At 37.0% G+C, this 26,082-nt stretch overlaps 2 protein-coding genes across 2 annotated transcripts in view; one reads left to right on the forward strand and one right to left on the reverse strand.

The window, feature by feature from the left end:
- Nucleotides 1-124: 124 nt before the first annotated feature.
- Nucleotides 125-22,926, reverse strand: LOC143299233 (uncharacterized). The gene is made up of 4 exons (XM_076612436.1): nt 22,791-22,926; nt 13,483-13,649; nt 9,413-9,483; nt 125-5,173 (listed from the first exon to the last, which is right to left on the reverse strand). Exons 1-4 carry the CDS (start codon nt 22,844-22,846, stop codon nt 5,030-5,032), a joined length of 438 nt encoding a protein of 145 aa, XP_076468551.1. The 5' UTR covers nt 22,847-22,926; the 3' UTR covers nt 125-5,029.
- Nucleotides 22,927-24,380: 1,454 nt separating this feature from the next.
- The window catches only part of LOC143298537 (uncharacterized), a 47,961-nt gene continuing 46,259 nt past the window's right edge, over nt 24,381-26,082 (forward strand). The window contains exons 1-2 of the mRNA XM_076611399.1: nt 24,381-24,535; nt 24,927-25,276. Of these exons, the coding sequence (XP_076467514.1) occupies nt 24,468-24,535; nt 24,927-25,276 (418 nt within the window). The 5' untranslated portion in view covers nt 24,381-24,467. The remainder of the gene's footprint in view (nt 24,536-24,926; nt 25,277-26,082) is intronic.

Here is a 26,082-nt window from a genome sequence, read left to right on the forward strand (position 1 = left end):
GGAATAAATATGATCATCTGAATCTAATTAAATGCACAAGAAACTAGTTCTATGGAGCCAAGTTGTAAACGGCAAAAGTGATACATGCAGAACAGATGGTTTTTCTAGAATATTCCTGTCAACGTACAGTCCTGCAGAAAATCATGAAACTTATAGCTTCAACAGCAAACATAATTGATCCTGCACATCATCTTTTTCTCTTATTTTGAATGGCTTAGTCAATAGACAACATACAATAAAAGAAAAAGAGTCATGGCATCTTGATACAATCATTCAAATAAGTTTGCCACTTGGTAACATGCATTTATTAAACTGTTTTAATATTCTTCCATAATCATCACATAAGTTTAACACTGACCATTACACAGACAAACATACCCATTTTCTTCAGTCAAAAAAAAAAAAAAAAAAAAAAAAAAAAAAAAAAAAAAAGTGACTGGCACCAAACCTGATGCACAATGAAACAAGCAAGCAATCTGTACAGAGAAATCCAACGATTCTGATGGCAGTCGAGAATGAGTGACACCATTTGTGACCAGTGCTGGAGATTCTAACAATATAACAATTATTGACATCATGACTAGTTCTGATTATCATACAAAGTTGGAAGACGAAAATTTGCTGCTTTCCCACTTTGTTTTGTTGTCCATTCTTTTTAATCATGTTCTGCGACCATGGTTATGTTTCTGTCTGGCACAATGAAGGTCTTTTAATTCAACACCACCAGTGAAGACCAATACCAGCCAACTTCTGCAGATCTGTGACTGCACCTCTCTGGAATGTTCCTGACAATGCAAAAACTACCCTGCAAAGAAACATTCTCTGCAAACGACGATGAACCCTCTCTGAATCATCTTTGTCTCTAGTTTTCTATCCTTCTTTTCTGAGTATCTGAATGTAGGAGTGAAGTGTTCCACAGTGGATTGTTGTTAAAATGCAAAATGGCACGAGGCAGAAAAAGTTTTCCCTTCAAACTCCAGGACAAAGTTTTCCCCCTGAAGCTTCTTTTATAAAGGTTAAAACCTTAAGGAGGCTTCTTGAAATCTCCACCATCCTTCTTCACTGTTTCGTGAGTCTGAAACCATAGGCCAGGCAGAAGCATAGCACAAAAAAAGGGAACAAAAAGATCTTTAAAAGTAACAAAAAAGAGCAAATTCTCTAGAGGTGGTAAATTCTTAGAACAAAATGGTTACAAACACTGAAATGAACAGTGCCACTGACCACCAATGCCAGCCAAAAAAATTCCCACAGTGGTATCTAACTAAAACACTGAGAAGCAATACACAGGATAATTGAAAGGTGCTAAGACAACACTATAACCTCAAGTGAATCAACTGGGCCAGTACATAAGCAAATACCTTCCTGCCATCTTTCAGGACATTTCCTGTCATCAACATGCCGTAACTGATTTTATATATATATTCCCCCCCGAAAACGGAGTATGGCTGCCTACATGGCGGGGTAAAAACGGTCATACACGTAAAAGCCCACTCGTGTGCATACGAGTGAACGTGGGAGTTGCAGCCCACGAACGCAGAAGAAGAAGAAGAAGAAGAAGAATATATATATATATATATATATATATGATTCTGTTGCAGGATGCAAAATTAACGGAGTATCACATCCTCCTCTCTCTCCCAATGCTCCCAAAAGGTTGGAAACTGGGTCTGATAGGTATGACAGCTGAGTAGTTCTTGGTGCCCTTGTGGTTTGAACCTTGGAGTCCTGATGCTGTTCCTATCCATCTCCTCGGCCAATATTTCACCCCTCTTGTGTACACATAAGTAGAGGATTATGAATGTAGAAGATAAAACATGCATGTCAAATCCCACAATTCATGCAAGTACTTGGTGATTTATCGAAGAACCAGCATACCCAACATACACTTCACCTAAGCAGTTGGTTGGAAGCACAGTTCACCATACAAGGCTATGCAGAAAAATGGTATATGAATGAGACATGGCAGACAGATGGGGTTGGAAGAGGAGAAACACATCCTAATTTACAGCGCTGTTGGTATTTCTCAAAGATGCAAGTATTAAAATACACAACACTCTGAACATGGTATATGCAGATCACACCGATCACGACCAAGGTAATTGACGAACACCTTCATAACCAGTACTCACAACTGATAATGACCAGACAAAACACCAACAACGTATGAAAGAAGCCAACCTGTTCTTACTATCTACCTGCACTGCATACAAAAACCAAAACTTACGCAGAACAAATGCACACAAAAAAAGAAGAAGCAGATAAGCACAAATGTTTCACCAGAAGCAGATTATCTTCTGCATGCAGCATGAACTTTTTTCTGTGATATTCTTGTCACAACATGCAGAACAATCACCTCTCTCATATCTTGTCCTTGGTTCAAGGCAAGTTTCTGTATCATGAATGTTGCCAATTACTTGACCTTCAACCTATACGCTTTGAGTTCCAGCTGACTTTATCTGTATCCAAGTCCCACCATGGCACCATTCTGTTCTATGAAGTTCTCTTCTTGACTGCAAACAAAACATCTCCAACAAACAGCCACTATAATAAGACAAAACAACAAATGCACCAGCCTGAACCATTATAAAAGTGTCAAATACAAATCAAAATAATCAGAAGCACCAAATTAATCAACAAGTTTTCACAATCATCCCTTTCTTTCCCTTGCTGTGAACTGGCTGTGTTTCTTTAGCCAACTATGAATGTTTGCAATGAGGAACACTAACTGTAATCAAATGAGAAACAATAGCCTGTGTGGGTGTGGAGTGGGAACGCATATGCAAACATATATATATACACACACACTCACCAAAGTGTCAATGCTGCACTAGAGTGTTTCTAAAGCAAATCGTGACAACATCCAGGCGTCCTGAGGGAATCCATCTGACAGATTCTTGCTTGCCAGTTTCTGCTGTATAGCCTCAGTCTGATCAAACGTGAACATCAAACGGTTTTCAGGATTTTCATAAATTTAGACTGGACAGTGTGCATTGGTGTGCATTAGTGCATACACAAACGTCGGACCATGCCTTTAAACATGATGGTTTTCTTCCACATGGTTAAAGTGAAGTGTGCCAATGTGCCATGATACAGTCTTGTATCTTGCTTCCTCACTCACCTCCCACCATTTTTAGTAATATTGTGATGCACTCTGTTGTAACTCTGTGTGTGTGTGTGTGTGTGTGTGTGAGTGTGTGTGTGTGTATGTATGTGTGTTCATATTTTTAAACTCTGAAAAAATCAACAACAACAACTGTAATCTGCTCTTATTTCACTATAAATTATGAGCCTAGTTTTGCTGTGGGGTACCTTATTCAACAAGACTTCCATTTACTATCATCTCTTGTTTTTGTTTTTTTTTTACTTCCTCAGTTTTTTCATTGTTAACTATGCTTTGTAAAATGTCCAGTTTTAGTTACTCTTTTGTTTAATCTAGATGCGTTGTGAAAGTGTCCATGAAAAAGCTAGGCATCTCATGAGATGCCCAATGTCTTTTTTTCATTCATTTTTTTTCTCTAACTCTCTAAAGATTTAAGATGTAATTCAGATTTTTTTCCATTTGTACTATAAATCTTTTCACAATGTGGGGTCTTAATATAAGGGAAAAAATTTCAGACTGGGCAAACACAAGTTAACATTTTTTTTTTTTTTTTTTAATAAACTGACTTTTTTTTTTTTTTTTTTTTTTAAAACAAGAACAGGCAAGATTATGCTCCATAACATATGAAATTCATCAGTACCCCACATGCCGTATGTTTGAATGCAACAGAAAATTTCAAACTTGAGATCATGGCACTCCACTGTTGAACCAAACGAAAAATAATGGCAATTATAAAGCTGCTATGGTTTGAAAAAAAAACAAACCCAACCAAAAACCAACAACAACAACAACCAAAAAAAAAAAAAAAAAAAGCAAATGCTACAAACAAACTCAATATGTATGAGTATCACAAAATGTTAAAATGCATTCTGAGTATACATTAAAACAAACTGAAAATTCAAACATTAATGTTTTGCCGAAAACAAAACAAGAGACAGTTCGCTTTTTGCAAAGCATAGGCATATTTCAAAAAATAGATCCAAATTCAGAGGAATAAAAACCTGAAAGCAGTTGGCTTCTAACAAGCAAAGCCAGTTATCTTTCCAAAGAGGGGGAACTTTGAAGGAATAAAAATCTGTACATAGCCAACAAGTTTAGTATCTGAAAAAAACACACAAAAAAACAACAACAACAATAAAAAAAGAAGTAATAATTGAAATGATAATAATAATAATAACAATAATAAAACAAGAGATAAACAAATACAAAAAAATAGATATATATAAATATAATCATAAAAACAGGATGAGACAACAAGGGCTACTCTGAATGATCCTGGAATAACAGAATGCCATGTGACGAAGGAATACTTCTGTGTCATTACAAGTCAATCTGTGATTTAACTAACATCTCGTAATAGCTGCACATCTCCTGATTTCTTTTTCTTTCTTTTTTATCACAGACTTTTAACAGAATGGTTTTTGGCTACAGCAAATAAAGGAAAAAACAACAACAACAACATACACACAAAAACAAACACACACACGACAAGTTTGTGTGTAGCATTTCTCTGAAAAAAAAAAAAAAAAAAAAAAAAAAAAAATCACTTGTAGTTGTACAAACTGGAACTCAACCAAAATCAAATGAATAGCAACAGGAGTTTTATTTTGTTTTTTCACCTTTACAGAATGAATATGTGGAGGTTTTTGTGTGTTTATTTAACCATTTTTCAATATTTCTGTTATCATGTTACAGTTCCTTTCTTTGAAAATCCTCCCCGTTATCTTTATATCATTTTAAAATTCAGTTACACGTGTCTTCCTCCTTTTTCAAGGAGCCACTAAAACCCAGGTCTTGGAAAAAAAAAAAGAAAAAAGAAAAAAAAAGGAGCAAAACTGACCACCACCCTTCTGTCACCAAGCTGCAGAGTGGTGGGGAAGCCCAGGCCTGATAAGACAGGCCCAACAGCAGAGACAGTTCTTCTTTGTTTTACCACAACTTGTGGGTCTTGCCGCCAGGTGGGTTGGTGATGCGGGTTGAGGTCTGAACATTCTGCATCTTGCCACCCTTGGCCTGGTACTGCTCGTCCGAGCATGGCAACGGAGGCTGCTCCTTCTGTGGTTTCGGGAGCTCCTGGCACAAAATATTTGACACTGTAGCTTATCGTCCAGGAGGGGGAATTTTTGTTTACACATACTGGTGACTGTAGACATCATCATAATAATAACAGCAATAATGCAGATAGTACTTGTAGGGTACAAACTCCCAATATATAAATGAAACGATACACACTGGAATCAAAATATAAACAATGGAGCATTATACTGCACAACAGCATATGAGGATGCAGAACAGAAAAAACCCCTATAAAAACGGCACAAAATATGCCCAACACATGCACACACACGTGTGCATGCATGCACACATACAATAACCACCCACCCACAAGCACACACACCACATGAAGTCTTCAATGGGGTGTGAGGGGACACAAAGGGGATGTAAAGGTTGGGATGAAAGAAATGACTATGCTTCGTCACATCCAAAGGCCCCTTTGAACAGGTAGGTTTTTAATTTTGATTTGAAAGAGGGCAGATATAGTGACTCTTACTGACTGAGACCAAGAGGACAAGAATTTCAGACAGAAGGTGTTTGATACTGGAAAGCCCTTAAATGAAATGTCTTATAGTCTGGCTTATAGTAGGTAGGACCACTTAAATTTTGAAATTCAACATATCTAAAAACTAATTACACCATTGGAAAGAACATAAAAAACTAAGTTCACATGCAAATTTTCATTGCATTATACCCAGTAGTTTTTAAGAAAACGGCGTCTAAAAATGTGCAAAAATGACGCGTTTTGACAGATTTAACAAATTGCTATTTTTAGACTGTCATAAAATTTTAAGATGAAGACTTACCACATTGTTCTTTGCTGTACTTGGTTCCACCAATACCTAGTTTATGCTGAATTTTTTCTCGCCTACTCAAGAACATGCTTAGAGAGAGACAGTGCCTTCAAAATAGCAAAATATTCAGTTTTGTCAAGTGTCGAATGGCCTGATTTCACAGTGATAACATGCTGACTTATAATGCTGATATCTCAGAAAGTTTTCATGCTACAAAAACATTTCAGATATGTGCACGTTCAGAAAAGCATGTAGAATACAGTTTTTTGGAAGACTTTATGCTATCAGAAATGCAAATAACAATGAAAACAGTCACAAAGTATATGGTTTTTAGTAACAAATGAGCAAGTTTTTTACAATCATGATACTATGCTGTCAGATATCACCAGAGTAATTGTAAATGTGCATATTTGACATAACAGAAGTCCAGTCATTTCAGCATCCTTGATTTGCAGTTCCCTTTCTTTTTCACTCAGTTTTGCTTTAAGAAATGACACCTCCTCTGTCGTTGTTCTTAGTTCCTGTGTGATAATGTCCTCATTTTTTTCTTTGCTGCATGCTGGCTCTGGGTCTGAAGTAGGAGGTAGCTGTTTGACAGTTTTTTGCTTCTTCCTGCTGTCTCTGATGACCTCTGCACTTTCAAAAGGAAGTTCTAAAAAATCTTGAAGTGCACTCTCTCCCCCTGGTTTACTTCTGTTTTTACGCAGGCGAGCCTCATCTGCTCTGAGCCTCCCCAGTTTTAATTTGAGCTGTTGGGTTGGTGGCAAATCTCTGACCAGGTGTCATTTATGCAATGTTGCATCCTTTATCCTCAATATCCTAGCTAAGTGACATACTTCAGACACAAGACCAATAGGACAACTGAGTAAAGCCTCACAGTCCTCTACAGTTCCTTTCAAAAGATCTGCACGTGTAATTCCAAACTTCTGACAGGAGGGGCCAGGGAAGATGCATGAATCTTTCCTTTCTTGTAAAAAACATTCAGCACCACTGATCGTTTCACACTTGCTGAATTCCTTAACTATTGACACCACACGTGGAAAGGTACACTCTGGGAACAATTTGTGTAGAAAATGTTCCATTTCCCCCCAGGTTTTGTTTTCTTGATGCTTTAACATATTTAACTGCATCAAGAGTTTGTTGTTGGATGGAACCTTGGGTGCTGATGGTGGTCTTCCTCGTCCACTGTGTGCAACAGTCGCCCTTAAGGCTTTATACTGATCATCATCTGAAATACACAGGCATGAAATTTGAGACAGCTCTAATGCTTTAAAATACTTTTTTTTTCATTTCATAGATGCTTTTGCATATATATCATTTATATGTGTGTGTGCATGAGTGTGTGATGAATGTGCACTGATACATGATCTACTAATTTCATTACTACTCCACTGTAATGGTTTCACTTAAATTGATGTAAGTTTTATGTAACAACATATCTTAAACTTATTTCATGTTTACTAATCATATAAGTTATTTATTCTTCACATCATTTACACACACACACATACACACACACACAATAACTAATCCATACTCAGGCAACCTCATGTATGCATGCTACATCAGTTCAACAGACACTAACTCTGTGCATACACTCTTAGTATATAAGATACATACTAATGCGCGCACGCACGCACGCACGCACGCACACACACACACACACACACACACACACAGACGCGTGAAACTGTCTTGGCGTTTGATGATCAGAACAGAAGTGGAAAGATACACGTGTTCCCATGCTGTCCGACGTCGGTCACAATATTAAACTATCAATCCGCTCTCACTAACTCAAAACCCTTGTACAACAAAAAAATTACTGAATAATCTGACACTTCATCTTCTAGATACAGCTGTCGATCGCGGTAAATTTTTGAATAAAAGATCATAATTGTGCTAAAAAATAACGTGACTGACGAAGCGTTACTGTTCCCAGTTACACATCAACACTGCTGAAGCAAAGTTGTTAGGATTCATCCAAACCCACAAAAATATAAAAAATATGATTTACATTTATTTTCAAAATAAACATATTGAAAAAAAATTTGCTTACAAACCTGTAAGTTGGCGTGTTTTCCATTCTTCAAACGATGATGACGAGCAGACGGCTTCGATCGCCGCCATGGTCAAGCAGCGTTGCGGGATCCGAAATCGGTCACTCGTTTTTCTTCCAAAGCGCGTTCGAGACTCTCTCTTTATAGAAAAGCCATGAATTGCACTTGAAAGTGCATAGTTTAAACTTTCTTTTCTTGTAATTTGCTCGTGATTTGAAACACTGGTTCGTATGTTATAGGGTCGCAAACATCAGTCTCACACTTTCGCTGCGACTTTCAGATCTACTTTCTGTGAAAACCCCAACAAATTTCTAGCAAATCAAAACTTGAGAATCCTGGCTTGCCAGTGACATAGTTTCTAAATTTATACATGGCCAAACAATGCAGCGCGAAACGATCGAGTGACACACATATTATTCTGCTCGCGCGGCAAGCACGGCGGAGTCTGTCACCGCAGTAAAAATCGACGCGACACCCTTTGTGTTTGAACGCCCGGCACATACCAGTTTGACTCGAATGATAAAAACAAATACCACAGGAAGATGGATGAAAGAATGAACTTTATTCCAGTATAAGATTGGTGTCATTTAATTAAGTTTGGTAGTGAAACGAGCGAGTTGAAAATGGTCAAATTATGGGTCTGGACTGCGCTGTTAACCACAGCCACAGTGGCCGCGGACCGACCTACTTATAGTCCAGCTGACCACACAGGTCCCAACCAGGACTGCCCAACTAAATGAAATTTTCAACTGTATTACACACAAACCTCTGTCACAAACAAAACAAAACCCATCCTGCAAAACAAAATTCATGACATATTAAGCCCAACCATTAAGCTCCTCGATGCAAATAAGACAGGCTGTGATGCCCTTCTGCTAAATTTATCATCCCCAGATTAAAAAAAGAAAAAAAAAGAAGAAAAAAAAAGGGTATAAATTTCAACATTCCCCTAAAGTCAGTTTCAAAAAACACCCATTGGGCAAATGGATTAAGTTTCAACATACCTGTAAATATCAAGAAACACCAACTTGCGAAATGGATTAAGTTTCAACATTTCCATTAATCATTTTAAACAGTTTCAACAACACCATCAATCGTTAAAAAAAAAAAACAACAAAAAACAAACATCAACTGTCAAAATTGATTAAGTGAACTTTTAACAAATTTCATTTTATTTTATTTTTTCAGGGGGGAGAGGGGGCAGTAAACCATAAAAAAAAGATGAAATTTACAATCTCATAGCCAAGATTTAAATCTGTAAAATGTACAGCAAATTTGTAATGGTTGGCATGGATGCTTACTTATCAAATAAACTGTATAATCTATCAACGACATGCTGACACAGTTCATCACCTCCCGATCCCACCAAAGACAAGTGTTTAATGTGGTTGAGTAAGCCAACTTACTTTCACATGTAAAGCGTGGTGGTTGGGTGCCAGGTCTTTGTAGTCAGCACCCGTAATGGGGTTGTAGTGACCTGCAATCAAATCATCTGATGTAACAAGTTTAGTTCGAGCATCCTTTCCTTCTTTGATGACCACATTAAAATTCATAACATTAAAGAGTATTGTTTTGTACTGTATTGTACTGTATTATTCTTTGTCACAAAACATTTCTCTTTGATTTCTTTAATGTAACAGCTATAAATATGACCATACTTAGTTATTAACATAATCTTTTCATTCTCACACTTCAGGCAATTATTTCCATTCTTTGCTATTTCAGAAACACACACACACACAAAATACATCCATGCAATAACACACAAATACACACATGTATACACACACAAATGCACTTCACTCTAACACAATACTGTACGTTGCACAAAAACTGGTTTTCAAAAATGGAATCCACCACATTCAGCAGATATTTAACACAGAGAGACAGAAAAGTGTATCCTCCTTTTTTTTATTTTATTTTTTTAGTAATTAAACGTATTGATTTTGTTTTCAACTTGTAAATAATACTGAATCTTCAAAAACATTGTTCATTCACTTTAAATTCCATGTCATAATAGCATTTACATAATTGTCCTTATTTCCTTATTGAAAAACATCATGGATATTTTCATGGTTTAATACTGAACAATTATCACCACATATACTGTATTTGTAATAAATAATATACTTAAAATGCTCAAGTTTAAATCACATACAACACACTGATACCTTAAAAGATAGTAATCTAATCTAACGGGTTTTTTTTTTACAACCTCACATTTTCTTGATTCATAAACATGAACAAGTGAGCTGCCATGCAGTCACACTATTGGGTTACTGAAGCGTCTACTGGTGGTATGCATGCATGCATGTACAGGTTGAACATTTAGTCTGGGCATGTGAACGGCAAAGCAAACAGCAATATATTCCAAGCCAAATAACAGAAGAGTCAAGCATGCAACTTCTTCCATGCTAGGAAAAATGGTGATGAAAAAGAAAAAGAAAAACGAAAGTAAATTAAATCATTTGATATGAAACCGTAAAAGGTATAAATATAGCTGATGTTAAAAAATAAATGGTTAACTTCAAAAGAACAAATTCCTCAAAATTAATTTTATTTCACAACTTCACTACATGCATATAGTTTTTGATGTGCCACAACAAAATTATGCTCGATCCTGTATAACAATAACTCAGAATAAGCCTGTAATATCCATGTTGTCAGCAGTTCTAACCCCAGCCACTGACAGCTGTTCAAACACTGATTAAAGTATACCAAATGCAATAACTAAATCTGCAGCTGGAATCATTATCAAAGTTTCTGCTCTGCATAAAAGAATAATGTTGTTAAGAACTGCTAACTGTCAACCTAACCATTTATTTGTAATGTGCAGTGAAAAGTGAAAAAAAGTGCATGCGCAAGTAGTCTTCATACTTAATGTCAAAGGCACTTTCAATGCATGGTCATAATATATATATATATCATTGTGTGTGTGTGTGTGTGTGTGTGTGTGTGTGTGTGTGTGTGTGTGTGTGTCTGTGTGTGTGTAAATTAGTCACAATGAATGATACAGGAAGTTTAATAATGAAATCTAGTCACAATGTGAATAATGCAGGAAGTTTAACAATGAAATCATCCTGAGCCAGACTGAGTTACTTTAAGCCTGAAAATCAAATAACTTGTTATGTAGAGCTTTGAGAGCATTTGTTACTTTCATATAAAAAAAAGAATGAAAATGTTAACATTTCAGAAACTCCCCAAATGACAACCATATTCATGTGTTAAGTCTAGTCTTTAGATCAATAAACAGCTTTGCTTCACATTACCATTTCACAACCATTTAATTCTGAAACACTCAACTGTACAGAGCAAGCCTTCTTCACAGGCAAAATAGCCAAACAGTTCAACATTTTCACTTCTGATGAGAGAACGTTTTATGATCAGTTAAAGGTATCAAATAAAATGATTAAAGACAATTCGGCAACATGTATGGCATATCACAGGGAGACACGGCTAAGACTTACTTAGGCAATAACAACAACAGCAACAAAAAGTGCAGCATTGACACTTACACAAAAATGGAAGCTGACATACCTTAGTACATATACTGCACCTACAATCAAATCTTGCATACAATAAAAACACAAAACCAGGGTGTTTTTTTTCAAACCAGCTTAACAAGAGGAAAAAAGATGAGTTAGAGAAGGCAGATGAACTTCACGTAGCACGGGTATCAAGTGAAGGTACTATACTGGCATACAGCACCAAGAGCATGTATAATGCAAAGCAAAGTAAATAAAACAAAATTTGTAGTTAAAAGAAAAAAAAAGAAAAGAAAAAAAAAAAGGGTTACCGAGCACTGACACAGTGACAGTAATAGAAACTGACAAAGCTTTGTCATGCAGCAACAATATGAATCACGGGGAACAGTCTAGTATTAGTCTACACTAGCATACAGAACAGCATGGAGAGAGAAAGTCACAGGAAGATTAAAACAAAAAAAACAAAAAAATATTCACCATCATGAAGGATTCACAACCCAGGAACACACTAATGCACAAAACAGTACAATGCAACAGACAGAGGGTCAGGACAGGCTGCAAAAGAACAAAGCCAATGTATTATTTTTTGCAGCACTGACAGAACTAAGGAAAGACAACTACATGTGCAACAGACACACAGAAGCAGGGGGGAAGGTCACAGTCTCACGAAAGGTCACCATGCAGTGCATCAGCCCATAGGTCAGACTCTACAACCAACCCCCATTACTTCCACTTCCTGTCAGCGCAATGCCCCTTATCATCACACAGACATCATGTAGCAACTTTCACTTCGATTAGCCATCCTAGTTTTCAGTCTGGTCTTCATGTAATCGATTATATTCAACTTCAAAAGCAGCTGATAAATTAATACACTTTCCAAGGAAAGGAAGCGACAAAATTATCATCACTCAAAATTTCCAGTGCACAAATCTAGGTCTTCCACACCAGTTTGTGCATTGTTCACACTAGTTCTCTGCTGCCTAGGTCACTCATACCCTTGCAATGAAAGGAATCCAGTCAGCCAATGAGTAGCTGGAATCTTGGCAGAGATGATCAAATCCACTGAAACCCTTTTAAAACCAGAATTACAAAATTATACAGAGCACAAGTCAGCTCAGCAGCAGACCAGACACCAACAGTACAGCCAAAATCAGGAAACTGGACTGCGTGCTATAATAATTATCATGTGATCACAACCTGTTCCTGCAGGAAATTTTTGTGAAAACAAAGGAGAATCGCAAGGATGTAGAAATCAAATTAAGAATTCAGCAAATACTGTCCACCTGAAATTACAATTCTATATACAATTTTACATCAAGTGCAACTGAAAGCTACTTTAAATTTTACTTCTGGGTTCTGTAATTAAAATTTGATCAATTTAATTCTCAGTAACTTGAAAAAAAAAGACAGTCAAAATTAGTCATTATATATCATTCTACAATATATCTAAAAACTGGTTACTCTTCAAACAGATACAGGTTCATTTGACCTGCTATGACTATAGCTGAAAGTAAATTTAAATCTTTAATTCAAAATATTCAATTAAAACAAAAAAACCAAAACAAAACCAAAAACAAAACAAAACCAAAACAGAAAAAACCAAACAAACAAAAAAAAAGGCGAGTAGTGTACTTAGGAAAGCAGAACTCACAAATTTTGTAACATAAACTTTGTCAAAAAAATAAAAAACAAAGAAAATAAAACTTTAATGTGCTGCAAACTGCCATGTGGAAAACCTGCTTGCATACCCCTTTTAAAATCTGTGTATCTACTCTGAAATCCTTCCCCAGAACCAGTGCTACTTTCTCCAAAAATGTGGTCATGGGTAGAGCTGCTTTTCGAAGTTGAACCGCGGCGGGTTGGGGGGGATATGTCACCCCCAAAGAGGTTGTCGTGAGTATTGACGCGTGAGCTAGCATCCAAGCATTTAAGGCTGAGGGGAGACTGGGCAGCATTATTTGCACCAAACAAGCGATTGAACGAATCATCACCATCACGGGCAGACCGCTGTGCGGCGCTTTTCATGGAGGAGTCGGAGGTTGAGGTAAAGACACCCGCTTCTGATGGCTTGCAGGCACCAGGCCTTGCCTTGTGACTGGGGCTTGAATCACTTGGGCCAAAGATGTTGCTGGACCCTCCTCCTGGTGGCTTCAGCACTCTGGCAAAACACAACACAAATGCAGTATTTAACACGAGCAAGAAATAGACAGTCTCTAGCAAACACAAAATAAATGTAGGATCTAATACTAACAAGAAACAGACCCTCTCTGGCAAAAACAACATAAATGCAGGATCTATTACTCACAAGGAACAGACAGTGTGGAAAAACACAACATAAATGCAGGATCTAATAGTAGTAATAGTACTAATAACTTTTTGCTACAGACACTTTCTGGCAAACACAACATTAATCATGCAGAATCTAATACTAATAAGAAAAAAGGCACTCTGGCAAACACAACATAAAATTTAAAGGATTTAATACTGAGAGCAAACCAGACACTCAATGGCAAGCACAATCTAAATGCATGATTCAGTACACACAAGAAACCAGACACTCTCAGGCAAACTCAGCATACATGCAGGATTTAACACTCATATCTCAGTGATAAGAAACAGCCATTCTCTGGCAAAAGTGGCAAACACAAATCAAATCAAATCATGTTGACAGCCCAATAATCACAAGAGAGGCAAGGCCTTCAAGACTCACTTGTGATACACAAATCTAATTGTTAAAAGGTGTTCTGTATTTGTTATTATAAAGCTTCGCGTTTAAAAAAAGAAAAAAAAAGTCCTAACCAGATTCAAACCCTGCGTGTTCGGGTGAGAAGAAACTGCCTTATCCATTACATTATCATGGCTCCTTAACTGACATTCTAAAATTTAACATTTGAACATACTTTTTTTAAAGGGCGATAAATCAATTGCAGTATTCACAGTGAGAACACTGTTTAAATCATATTATGCTGGTGTATCTTGGGCATTCAAAAAATCTTTAAGGGCAATAAAAAATTCTTTTTAATGGCTATCGCTGCAATCACACTGCAACATTTAGCCGTTTTCACGAGATCTAGATAGATGTACAAGTTTAGTTACACCCGCCGGGAATGTAGTACGGCACGGTCGATTCAATTTCTCTTTTTTTTTTTATATTCATTCTAGTTTTAAAGTTGATATGAAAATTTAGTATTTTGTTAAACTAATAACATGTAGAGCCAAGTACAAGTACTTCTAAATGTCGTAAGAAGTGAAAAGGACTTCATTTTGAGAAAAGTCAAGACTGGAAATTTTTTCGTTTCATCGTGATCAGTTCAAGGGTGATCAGTTCAAAGGTATTAACTTGCATGGTTTACAATTTCTAACTGTGAATTCCGACTGATTCTGTGGATATTTTTATGGCAGTTTGGGGCATAATCCAGTAAGTGATGAGGCGTTCACAAATCTTTCTCTGAATAAATATTTAACGGTTTCCTTCTCCAACTTTCTATCACATGTTATCATGTATTGTCCATTGAATATAGGATTGAATGGGCAGGTCAACAACTTGAAACAAAATGGTGTCGTTTGCGTTCGCGAAGAATATGAGCATGCGCTTTGAATGTGTATAAATATGTGTACACAATTGATTTTTGCCCATGACCTTCAGGGCTCAGCCAACAGATCTGTAAAGTCCACTTGTCGTATTGATTTTAGTATTTTCCGAAAAAGACCACATGGGCGAATGAACATAGTGAAAGCCCTGTACACTGAGAGTAAAACACACAAGCTTTTTATGTATTGAGTATAATTTCAAAATGTAATGTTTAAGATGAGAAAGAGCAGTTTAAAGCAAATTAAGTCCCCTAGCATTAATTACAGAGTAATTTCCCCTTTTTACTATCTGCACCAAAACGTTTGCAAAATAAATAAAACTTCCATGCTTAGCAAAAGAAGTTCCTGTTTGAACAAAAAATGATAATAATGACTGCTCTTGTTGTTGTGTCAGAATATCAGATCAAAGTGCCAAGTTTAGAGAATACAAAAAATATAAATATAACAGTAAATGCAGTTTGCATATAATTAGGCTTATTTTAAAAAAATTTTTGTGCCCATCCCAGAGGTGCAATATTGTTTAAAACAAGATGACTGGAAAGAACTGAATTTTTCCTATTTTTATGCCTAATTTGGTGTCAACTGACAAAGTATTTGCAGAGAAAATGTCAATGTTAAAGTTTACCACGGACACAGACACACACAGACAACTGAACACCGGGTTAAAACATAGACTCACTTTGTTTACACAAGAGAGTCAATAAAAGGGGCATTTCAGGGCTGATCACCTGTCAGTTCTTAAAACCAGTCAAGAAACATAGAATAATGGTAAATGGTTGATTAAAAATGTTAATAGACCATAAATGCAAAAAAAAAGAAAAGAAAAAAAAAAGAAAAAAAAGACAAAAAAAAGACAGACACATGCTGACAAAACACAACACAAATACAGGGTTTGATACAAACAAGAAACAGACACTGTCTGGTAAACACAACATAAATACAGGATCTAATACTGCTCAACAAGAAACATTCTCTGGCAAATAGATACAACATAAATGCTGAACCAAATAGTAATACTAACAAGAAACAGACTCTCTTGCTAGTATAATGTAAAAGTGCGATCTAATACAAACAAAAACTAGACACTCGAAGGCAAACACAATATACATGGAGAATTCATTATGAACAAAAACCAGAAACCCTCTGGCAAACAACATTAATGCAGGATTATATAAGAACAAAAAACAGACTGGAAAAAACACCCAACACAACTGCAGAATTTAACACCAACAAGAAACACGCTTTCTGAAGAAACAGAATAATGAACAATTGCTTTATACTCCAACAACCACTGACCAGACAATATTGAAAATGGAAACTTTCCACCCCATGCCCTCTGTCTCACACTCAGAGTGTGTGTGTGTGTGTGTGTGTGTGTGTGTGTGTGTGTGAAGAGAGAGAGGTGAAAAGAGAAAAGTTGTACTATTGCACTGAATCAGCAAAAAGAGCACTTGTAGCTAAAATATTATTGGCTTCTCTACTAATACTGTCAGGTGATTTTCTTTGGTTGTTTTGGTTTTTCTGTACATTCGACACATGATCTTTGATCTTTTTTGAGTCAAATTCAGAATGTCTTTAAAAAATATGCTGTGGAAACAAGTTTTGCTGAGAGTGGTGTTAAGTCTGCTTTGGACTTGCAGCCATGCATCTACATTTCTGTTAATGTCACCTCTGGTGGATGGTGTACATCAGTCTAAAGCAATTTTTGCAAGGAAAAAAACTGACATAAAATCATTCATTAACTGGGAGAGAAAACTTTATAAGTAGTGCAATATAATTAGAAAAATGTTTTCAAAATAATAAATAAAAGAAATAAAATTAAATGATTCCAAATCAAGAATTTGATTTAGAATTTTGGTCCAAAATAATAATATCCTAAAAAGAATGAGACTGATGGGGAGTGACCAATACACCTTTTGTGATGCAATGAAAAAGATTCCATTCACAAATAACGTGGAACTGCTATTTCACACATACTTACTGAACTTTAGAGTTGGAAGAACACCTGAAAGATAAGTGCTAAGTTTGTCAGAGATCGCAAATTCATGTTAACTAGTTTTGTTTGGTCCAAAACTGATGGAAAAAAATAAGAGATGAAATTTTAGACCTTATTATGTTATGTGCTAAGGTCTTTATTTAGAAATATAGGATGAATAAAATCAGATGAACAATACCAGCATTCTTGAAGTTGAATTAATCAAAATACAATTACACACTGAAAAAAAAATATATACCCAGTTTTGAAATGCACTATTCTGAATTTGAACTGAAGCGCTTCCAATACTCAGCCAGTCTGGGTTAGTAAATGATTAAAGTTCAATATTGTACAACTGCAAATGTATAAAATGTTAACCTTTTTTGACCAGTTGAGTGCCTATAAAACAACTGATGTCCAACAAAAAATGTTTGCCGTAGTGCTTATAAAGTACAGCAGTAAAAGATATCCACCGATGTCCTACATTATGTTGATTTTTCCTTCATAAGACTTTTGAGTTCAATGTACACAAACAGAACTAAATGGTTAGTGTAATGTGTCTGGATTATAAACAAACTTATCAAATGAGCACCCCATTCTTCTTGATAATGGTTCTTTAACTGGACTTTTGTCAAGCGTGCCTGAAAAGTAGGTTTGTGTCATGTGCAAAACTAATGTCAGAAACTGTCCAGCTGACAGTGGTACCAGTCAATGGATTTACACACATTGCAGAAGATTACATATATATGGTAATAATGATGAGAGATGCTTCTATCTTGTCCAATGATTGGTTTGAACTCGAAGGTGATGACAACAACAGTGATGAAACTGACAGCAATATTTTCTCCAGTCAATCTGACCAATCAGATATCAATTTTGCGCAGGTGACAATGGCTGACACAGTGACAGTAAGGGCACAGTACTTTCATATAATTTGTGAAGAAGGGGAGGAGAGAGAGTGGAGTGGTGTAAGATGAAACGTCGAAGACCAGACAGAAGGTGTGGCAAAGGGGTGTGTTCATGACTTCAGTGAACTATCTTTCACAGTGTTCATCTGGCAGGAATTGGACTTTAGCCAATCATCCACGATTTTCATGAAACCTAGGGTTGACAGTGGACTGGAATCTTGTGATTTATTTTTTCATGCTTTTTGTCACTGATTTGTTGACCAACACCTGGATGCACAGCAGACACTTTATCAGCTAAATTTCAACCTGGAAGGAGAAGTATCGTCAAAGGGCTACCCACTCTATAAGGGGGAATGCTCTTTCGTGTAAAAAGAAAAAGCTGGACTGTCTAGTTTCTGAGAACATGATTGATTTTACATTTTGACAGAACCCTCATTTGTCACTGTTGGGACATTTATTCGTGTATGAGTTCACAAGACTGTTAATATTGTCACAAACATTAACCTGTTTTATTTTCATCTAGATGAAGTTCTACTGGTATATCCTGACTATGAGCATGTTATTTCCAGTCATATTTTGTTATTTGCTTTTTGGATTCCATTGGGAGGTGAAATTAGACATTGTTGGTGCACAAAACTTATTAACATCACTTTGAAATGCTTGAATAGTTACCTACAATCAAAATAAATAGATAAAACGCTCAGATTCAGAATCCATGTTCATTTTCTGTCACAAAAATGCTTACTTTGCTTCGATATTTTGTATAGTTTTTGTACTTGGTTAAAAAAAAAAATCCCCTGAATTCTCAAAATTCCCTGGCAAGGAGAGAGCGCTTTTCTCTCTCTCTCTCTCTCTTTTTTTAAATACAAATTCCCTGGCACTGAACTGGTTCAAGTGCACTGCAAATTCACACCCATAAACAAGCCAGTAGCAGGTGTATCTTCTACAACATGTGCGCACACTCTTTTTTTCTGCTAAAAAATTACTTTTAGAATCTAATGCTCTTGTGCTTCATTAAATCAGCATTCAATATGTGTGTGATCACTAAGTGTGTGTGTGTGTGTGTGTGTGTGTGTGTGTGGTGGAGGATGGGAAGGGGAGGGGTATGTGTGTGTGGTATGTGTGTGAGTTCTTACATGTATTAGTGTATGGATGTCTGTTGCTAGGGAGATGGAGTAGGGGGGGGGGGGAGAGAGAAGGGAAGGTTAGGTCAAAAGCATGACATGAATGTGAGCATGAAATCAAATGCAAAGTGAGCAAAATGGTATGCATACTATTAATAAATTCACCCTATAAACAGTATAATGTAACCTGTCTTGCCTCTTGCAAAAAATACAGATAATAATTCGTTTTTATCCAAATATGTTTGTACAATTTAGGAAGCTTTACTTTTGAAGGGTGACTTTCTTAAGAATATGTTGCTGTTTAAATATATATGTATATTTTTTCTTTATACAAGAATACAAGTGTCATAAATATTGTGGAAAGAAAAAAAGGAAAAAAAGAAAGGAAAAAACAACAAAAACAAAAACCCTATGGCCAAGGAATTCATATGTGCAGGTCTGTAATATGATGGGAATAGGGAATGGTAATCAACAGCCATAACTATCAATTTCAAATTTCAGTTTCCAGGAAACTAGGAAGCGTCAAACTACTAAGTGGGCAGACTGATCCATGTGTGATCCATGCATGCTACACCACATCTGCTTAATCAACAACATCAGTACAGAAACTCGTTGCAATTATAATGCAAATGTGGTGATTGTTGTTTATCTTTACTGGATTTCAAGAACCAAATGGAGAAAACTACTGTCTAAGCCAGATATGCCACATACTTCAATTTATTTGTAGCATTAACAATCATTATCAATAAACAATTTTTTTATGTTAATTGTGTACCATTATGGTAAATCCCCAAATGAAAGCTTTGATTTTTTTCTTTTTGTTTTTATTTGGATACCTTTCAGTCTTTGACATTTTGGGTGAATAACCACTGAAGACCACAGATAGAATGTGATGGTCAATTCGGTGATTTTGTTCTTAGAATATTTTACTCCCGAATCAGGTAATGGCTGGTCACCCCTAAAATATGTCATAAGAAATGTCTCCGATACACTGTTAATCAACATCGTTTAAACATTGCCATGGTCATCACCCTCTTCCTCACACACGGAAAGTAGTATTCTTATCAGCTTCACTCCTTACCCCACCTCCTCTTGATTAATCGTAGGTCATGCACACATACAAAACCACTTTTTTTCTCCAGTAATTTCATGTCTTTGCTGTATAATTTAGCTCAATGTTGCTAGTTATTGTGCTCATTGCAATAGTAAATGTAATAAATTACCAAAAAAAACAAAAACAAACCAAAATCGTGTGTAACTTTTGCTAAGGGAAGCAACCACATAACGTGATTCTGATGATTTTGAGGCTGCGGTTTCAGGGGCACACAACTGGAATGGAGACTGTTCCTATTAAGTTTAATCAATGTGACTGTACCAGACCCCTGCCGGAGTCTGCACTAGTTGGGTCACGGTTAAGTAAGTGTAAGTAAATCAATGTGACTGTAAGGGAAAGCTTTTGGAGCTGGCTTTCCACCAACCATAGTTTCCAGCATTGAAACTTGACGAGTCTAGGACCCTCTTTAATAATACTGTTCATCTATTCTGCTAAGGAAGATTAATACATTTTATACGCCACATGTTTAAATTCTCTGCCATGATTCTTATTTATCATAAGATCCTGCAACACAATCGTTCAGTGCCTATAAGACAACAGCTGACATCCTGCACAAAATGTTGCCATAGTGCCTGTCAGAAATCCATTGCTGTTCTGCATCTTCAGATTGTTCCTTCATTAGGATTTGGTTCAACTTCATGTTCCTTCATTAGGATTTGGTTCAACTTCAATGAACACAGAATGGTTAGTTCAGTGTGTCTGGATTATAAACATACAAATCAATGAACCTAAGTCAGGTGGAGGACCAATTTCTACTTGATAATGTTTTACTAAGTGGACCACGTTGAGTGCATTTGAAAAGAGGGTTTGCGTCATATCCAAAATGGGCGCTGGAAACACTGTCCAGCAAATACAGAAATATTGTCCAGCAAATACAGAGGTCCCATTCAATAGATTTACACAACTTTGCAGATGACTGAGTGTGGTAATAATGATGAGAAGATGTGTAGATTTTGTCTGATGATTGGTTTGAACTCCAAGGTGATAAAAAAGACAGTGACAAAACCAACAGCAATATTCAATGCTTTGTCCACTCCATCTGTCCAATCAGACATCAATTTTGAGCAGGTGACAATGACTGACAATAAGGCTGCAGTTCTTTCTGAAAAGAGGGGGATAAGAGAGAAGAGCAGTGTAAGACAACAGGTTAAAGACCAGACAGAAGACGCAGAAAGGGGGCATGGCCATTACCATCTGTGAACTCTTTCAGTGTTTGGCTAGCGGGAAATGACAACCCAGAGTTGACAGGCTTGACTTACAACAGATGGGAATCACGTGTCTTTATTTTTTCTTACTCTCTGTCACTGATCACTTGACCCGAGGCACACTGGAAGCACAGCAGATACTTTGTCAGCTCAGTTACAGCCAGGAGGGAGAGAGTATCAGCAGAGAGCTTTCCCCTCTAAAGTGGGTACCCTCTTAGGTGTACAAAAAACACCAAAAAAACCCCCAACCAAACCAACCCACTAGATTGCAAAGTTTCTGAGAACATGATTCACTTTTTATCTGGACTGAACCCATGTTTGTCATTGTTTGGACAATTACTCTCTTACATATCTACAAGTATAAGCAGCAAGATTGTTATGATAAGCATATAACCTGTTTTATTTTCTTCTATAGGTATAATCTGACAAAAAGCATGCTGTTTTCAGCTGCAGTCTGTTTAATTTCTTTTTGGATGTCATTCTGTGGAAATGGAAATAGCCTTTTTTGATGCACACAAAACATCATCACTTTCAAATGTCTTAATAATTATCTACAATCAAAGTAACTGGGTGGAAAAAGCCCAGATACAGAATGCATATTCTTTTTCCTTCACAAAAACATTTACTTTGCTTCTGTATCATCTTCTCTACTTTTTGCACAGTTTTTTTTCCAATTCATTATATATGTATATATAATATGCACATATGTGTGATAATGTCAAAACTGGTGTGTGTGTGTGTGTGTGTTGTGTAGTAGTAGTAGTGTATAGACTGGCAGGTTGTCTGCTAAGGCCTTATATATATATATATATATATATATATATATATCCCCTTCAATATCCGTCTCTGTTTGTTGAATATGCCAATGTTGTTTCATTGACAAAATTACTTGCTGTATTTCATTCATCAATTATTGTTATCGTGCGTTATTGTTGCTGACAAATAATCTTCAAATAATTAACAATGTGTCTACACAAAATTAAAATGTGTCTTCTCATGGGTGTTTCTTTGCTTGGTTCTTGCTAAGATTCTGGCATCTGTTTTTTAGCGTACGTTAGTTGTGTCATTTTCTTGGCATTTGTTCATGATTAATATTTCAACTATTTATAAATATAATGTGCTTGTCCGAGCAACTCTGGCCTGGCTTTATTGTTATGCAGGGATATATTTCATAACAGAGAGGGGCATCGAGAAATGACATCTTGCCATGAAGGGGCAGTCATCTAGAACGAACACACAAGTGGTTTGCATTCGATTCCTGATCTATTTTTGGACTCTGAATGCATTGAGCCTGCAGGCGGTACCTCTCGAAGGCAGAAACAATATCAACTGCGCATTTCAAATCGCCGTCCTTTTCCACAACAAAAGACTTCATCCTTTACCTTGATGATGTCTTGGATTCATCCTGAATACCACTGAACGTTGATGTTGTTGTCATCTTGAATCTATGGTGCAACTTGTCACGAAACCTGAGCAGCAGTTTTCGTACTGCCACAAAAGACAAGTTGGTGATGTCATCAGTCTATCAGTATGCAAATACGTCAGGTCACCAACTGAAATAGTTCAGCAGTGAAATCTAACATATTTTCAAAATGTTGAAAATATTTACACATAAATTAACATTATAAAATGAAGAAATTTGACAAATGAATAATATAATAAGAAAAATTTGCACGATTTTAACCAATGAAATTCCGCCTCACTTGACAACAACGTTCCAATTCGGTTACAGATTTGATCATTTCTCAGAGCGCTTACTTTTGATCGTTTTTGAAAGAGAGACCCTTTAGATTATGCCCATGTTTGTAGTGATTGCATGAAACAACAAAAATGATAAAGCAAACAAACTCTAATTGGGGTATTTTTCCATTTGACGCAAGGGTTTCTCCTCTATATATGCCGAACCAATGAAAATACGGGATTCCGGGATTCCCTGTTTGGTTCCCGCCAGCACTCTCTTGTTTACTCCGCCTCCCTTTCAGCTGACGCTCGAACTGAAAAGGATCCGTGTTGCCTGCTTGTTTTGAACACACAGCTGTTTTCTACTTTGTTTTCTTCAACAGCAAAACAAACACTTAGTAATTAAACAGTTTTTCACGTTAGTTCCCATGACAAGCGTATATTCTGAGGCCCCCAAAGCCTGATAGTTCCATTGTAAATAGGGGGGTAAACAGTTCATTATGACTGGTGGAATGAAACTGTTGCGCACGAGTGTGTCCGCTGTACTGCTAGTAAGGCAGAAAAAAAGCGATTTTGTTGTTGTTGCCATATTAAAAACGATCACAATAAAATTAGCATCATATGCCCTGATCGAACACATGGTTACCAGACTGTGGTGCTGCTGAACGTACCATTGTGCACCGATTTATCTTCTTTGTCATCATTATTTGTTTTGTTTTGTTTAAAACATCAGCAGGGCCATTTCATACAGAAGAAACACTTCGTGACCACATGTATTCTGTATCTGTTGAAAATAAATATAATTAAAGTTAACTGTATTAAATTCAGATACGTTGGACAATAATTGACAGCGTGCATCAGTCTTGAAGACTGGTCCATGTCTGTTGCTGATTTCTTTAAAAAATATTAAGTAAACTTTACGAAAAAAAAAGTTAAGAACTGATGCATAGGAACGAATCAGAGTTGGCTCCTTCAAACCATTGTGAATGTGATTTTTTTGTTTGTGCCATTTTCTCATAAAAAAAATCAGTTTAAAAAAAAAGTGTTCGAAATATCCTGATTGTCAGGGACGGTCTTGTATTACAAGTTTGACTGTAAAAAAAAACATCAAAATTGTAACATACTGAACATATGTTATTTTACTGTCAGTTTGATGTTAATATTATACTTGATTTTTGTATTTGCCCTGTGTAACCTTTCGTTCACAAACTGTAGTTCTAACAATGTTTTGATACAATTATCGTTAGGTGCGGCCTGGAAAACTCACGTCACCCCCAGTATGCACTGTCTGGCTTCAAGAACAAACCGTGTTATGTTGGACTAAGTTTTCACCGAATGTAGACAACTAATGCTGTCTCATTGGCAAGAAAATTAAACGCATGCCTCAACCTAAACGAAGAAAGCTGTCTTTGGATGAACAAGATGGAAAGGAAAGGGAAAAGAACAGGTAATATTCCGCTTTCAGGGCTGTCAAGCTTGTTCGGGTCGAACAGCCCGCCATGTTGATTCGTTTGTAGTTTGATTTGTGGATAACAATACGATGCCGAGTTTTTATCTTGAGACTTCGCATATTTGTGGGGACAAAGATCTGTCTTTAATATACCCCTGAAGTTGCGGAGGGGCTGCAGTGACACGTGTAATTTGAAAATGTCAATAATTTGTTTGTGATTGTGTACATCGGCAGCCATGTTGAATTTACCTCGTCTAATGAGAAGTGAAATTTGTTGCAGTGCTAAGCTCACCAAACCGTCTCACGTTTTGTTTTGTTGTGATTCTCTTCAGTTTAAACATTTGCAGATTGTTTCTTATCTTGCATAAAAATTTGTTTCTCGCTGTAGGATCGCTACAGGAACGGACGAAGGAGTAGATAAATACAGCAGCGATGCTGCTGGCCTGGCGAAGGCGGAAAGCTGCGGCTTGCAGACGCAGACCGATAAGAAAACATCGCAGTCGAAGAGCGAGAGAAAAGCAGAAGGGGCCACACAGTCATCGTCATCGATGGTTTCGTCGGTGGAAGACGGGAGAGATGGAACGGCGACAGTGGCATCAACTGGTGATGGGTGTGAGCGAGTGTCCTCCAGTGGCCGTGTGATCAAGCAGACAAAAAAGGGACGATGCTTCACCGCGGCTTTGGAAGCGGCTCAGAACAAGCAGTCCAGCTCAACAGGCCAAGGTGTTGGCAGCACAGGTAAACTGATAAGTAAAAATCTGGAACATATTTGGTTGTGTTGGCTTGCCCATTAAATCTAACTGTAGTTTAATCTTAGAATGAGTGTGGGAGAGAAGGTGGATTGGGAGAGGAGTGCTAAGGGGAGAGGGGAGGAAGGAGAAATGAGGGAGGGGTGGGGGCAGAGAATGGTTGATGCCTATGCCTGATTGTGCCCGTATGCATGGATGCAGAAGATGGTTTCAAAGCCATGGAAGATTCATAACAATTGGGAACATAACCATTTGCTTGAGGCCACAACCAAGAAAAGAAATAGGGGACAGGGGTGTCAAGTACTGTTGTCAGACTGGGTTTTCTGTGTTTGTGCAGTGTTGAGTTGTAGTGTCAGTTGCCACAAGACACACAAAAAAGTACTCGTGCTATGTTTTGGTGGACTTTATTTCCTGTAGACAGTTTCCCATAAAGTACAAGATCAGCACTCTATGTTATAAATGTATTCTCAAATCTACCCCTTCCTATCTCTGTGGCTGCTTTCACCTCTGCACTCCATCTCGCTCTCTATGATCGGCTTCAGATCCACTCTGTTTACGCATACCCAGATTCAGACACTCAACTGTTGGCTGCCGTTCTTTCTCTGTCTCTGGACCTTGCAGTTGGAATGAACTTCCTCTTTCGCTTTGTCAGTTCTCCACACTCAGTTCTTTCAAGCCTGGCCTTAAAACCCACTTCTTCCCAAAATAGCCTCCCTTCCCTGCCTCTTCCTTGTCTTCAGTTTTTCAAGTTTTAGAGTTATGCATGTGTGTGAATGACTGGTGCAAAAGCGCTTT

The sequence above is a fragment of the Babylonia areolata genome, chromosome 24 (genome assembly GCF_041734735.1).
Source record: "Babylonia areolata isolate BAREFJ2019XMU chromosome 24, ASM4173473v1, whole genome shotgun sequence".
NCBI lineage: Eukaryota > Metazoa > Mollusca > Gastropoda > Neogastropoda > Buccinidae > Babylonia > Babylonia areolata.

Bases quoted from the DNA above. Each gene is read 5' to 3' on its own strand.
- LOC143299233 (XM_076612436.1), bottom strand. From the start codon at position 22,846: ATGACAACAACATCAACGTTCAGTGGTATTCAGGATGAATCCAAGACA. The intron at 9,484-13,482 runs GTGATGATTCGT...ATTTGATTGCAG, and splicing joins ACAGCGGTCTGCCCGTGATG to GTCACTACAACCCCATTACG. The intron at 5,174-9,412 runs GTAAGTTGGCTT...ATTTTGTGCCAG, and splicing joins ACCACGCTTTACATGTGAAA to GAGCTCCCGAAACCACAGAA.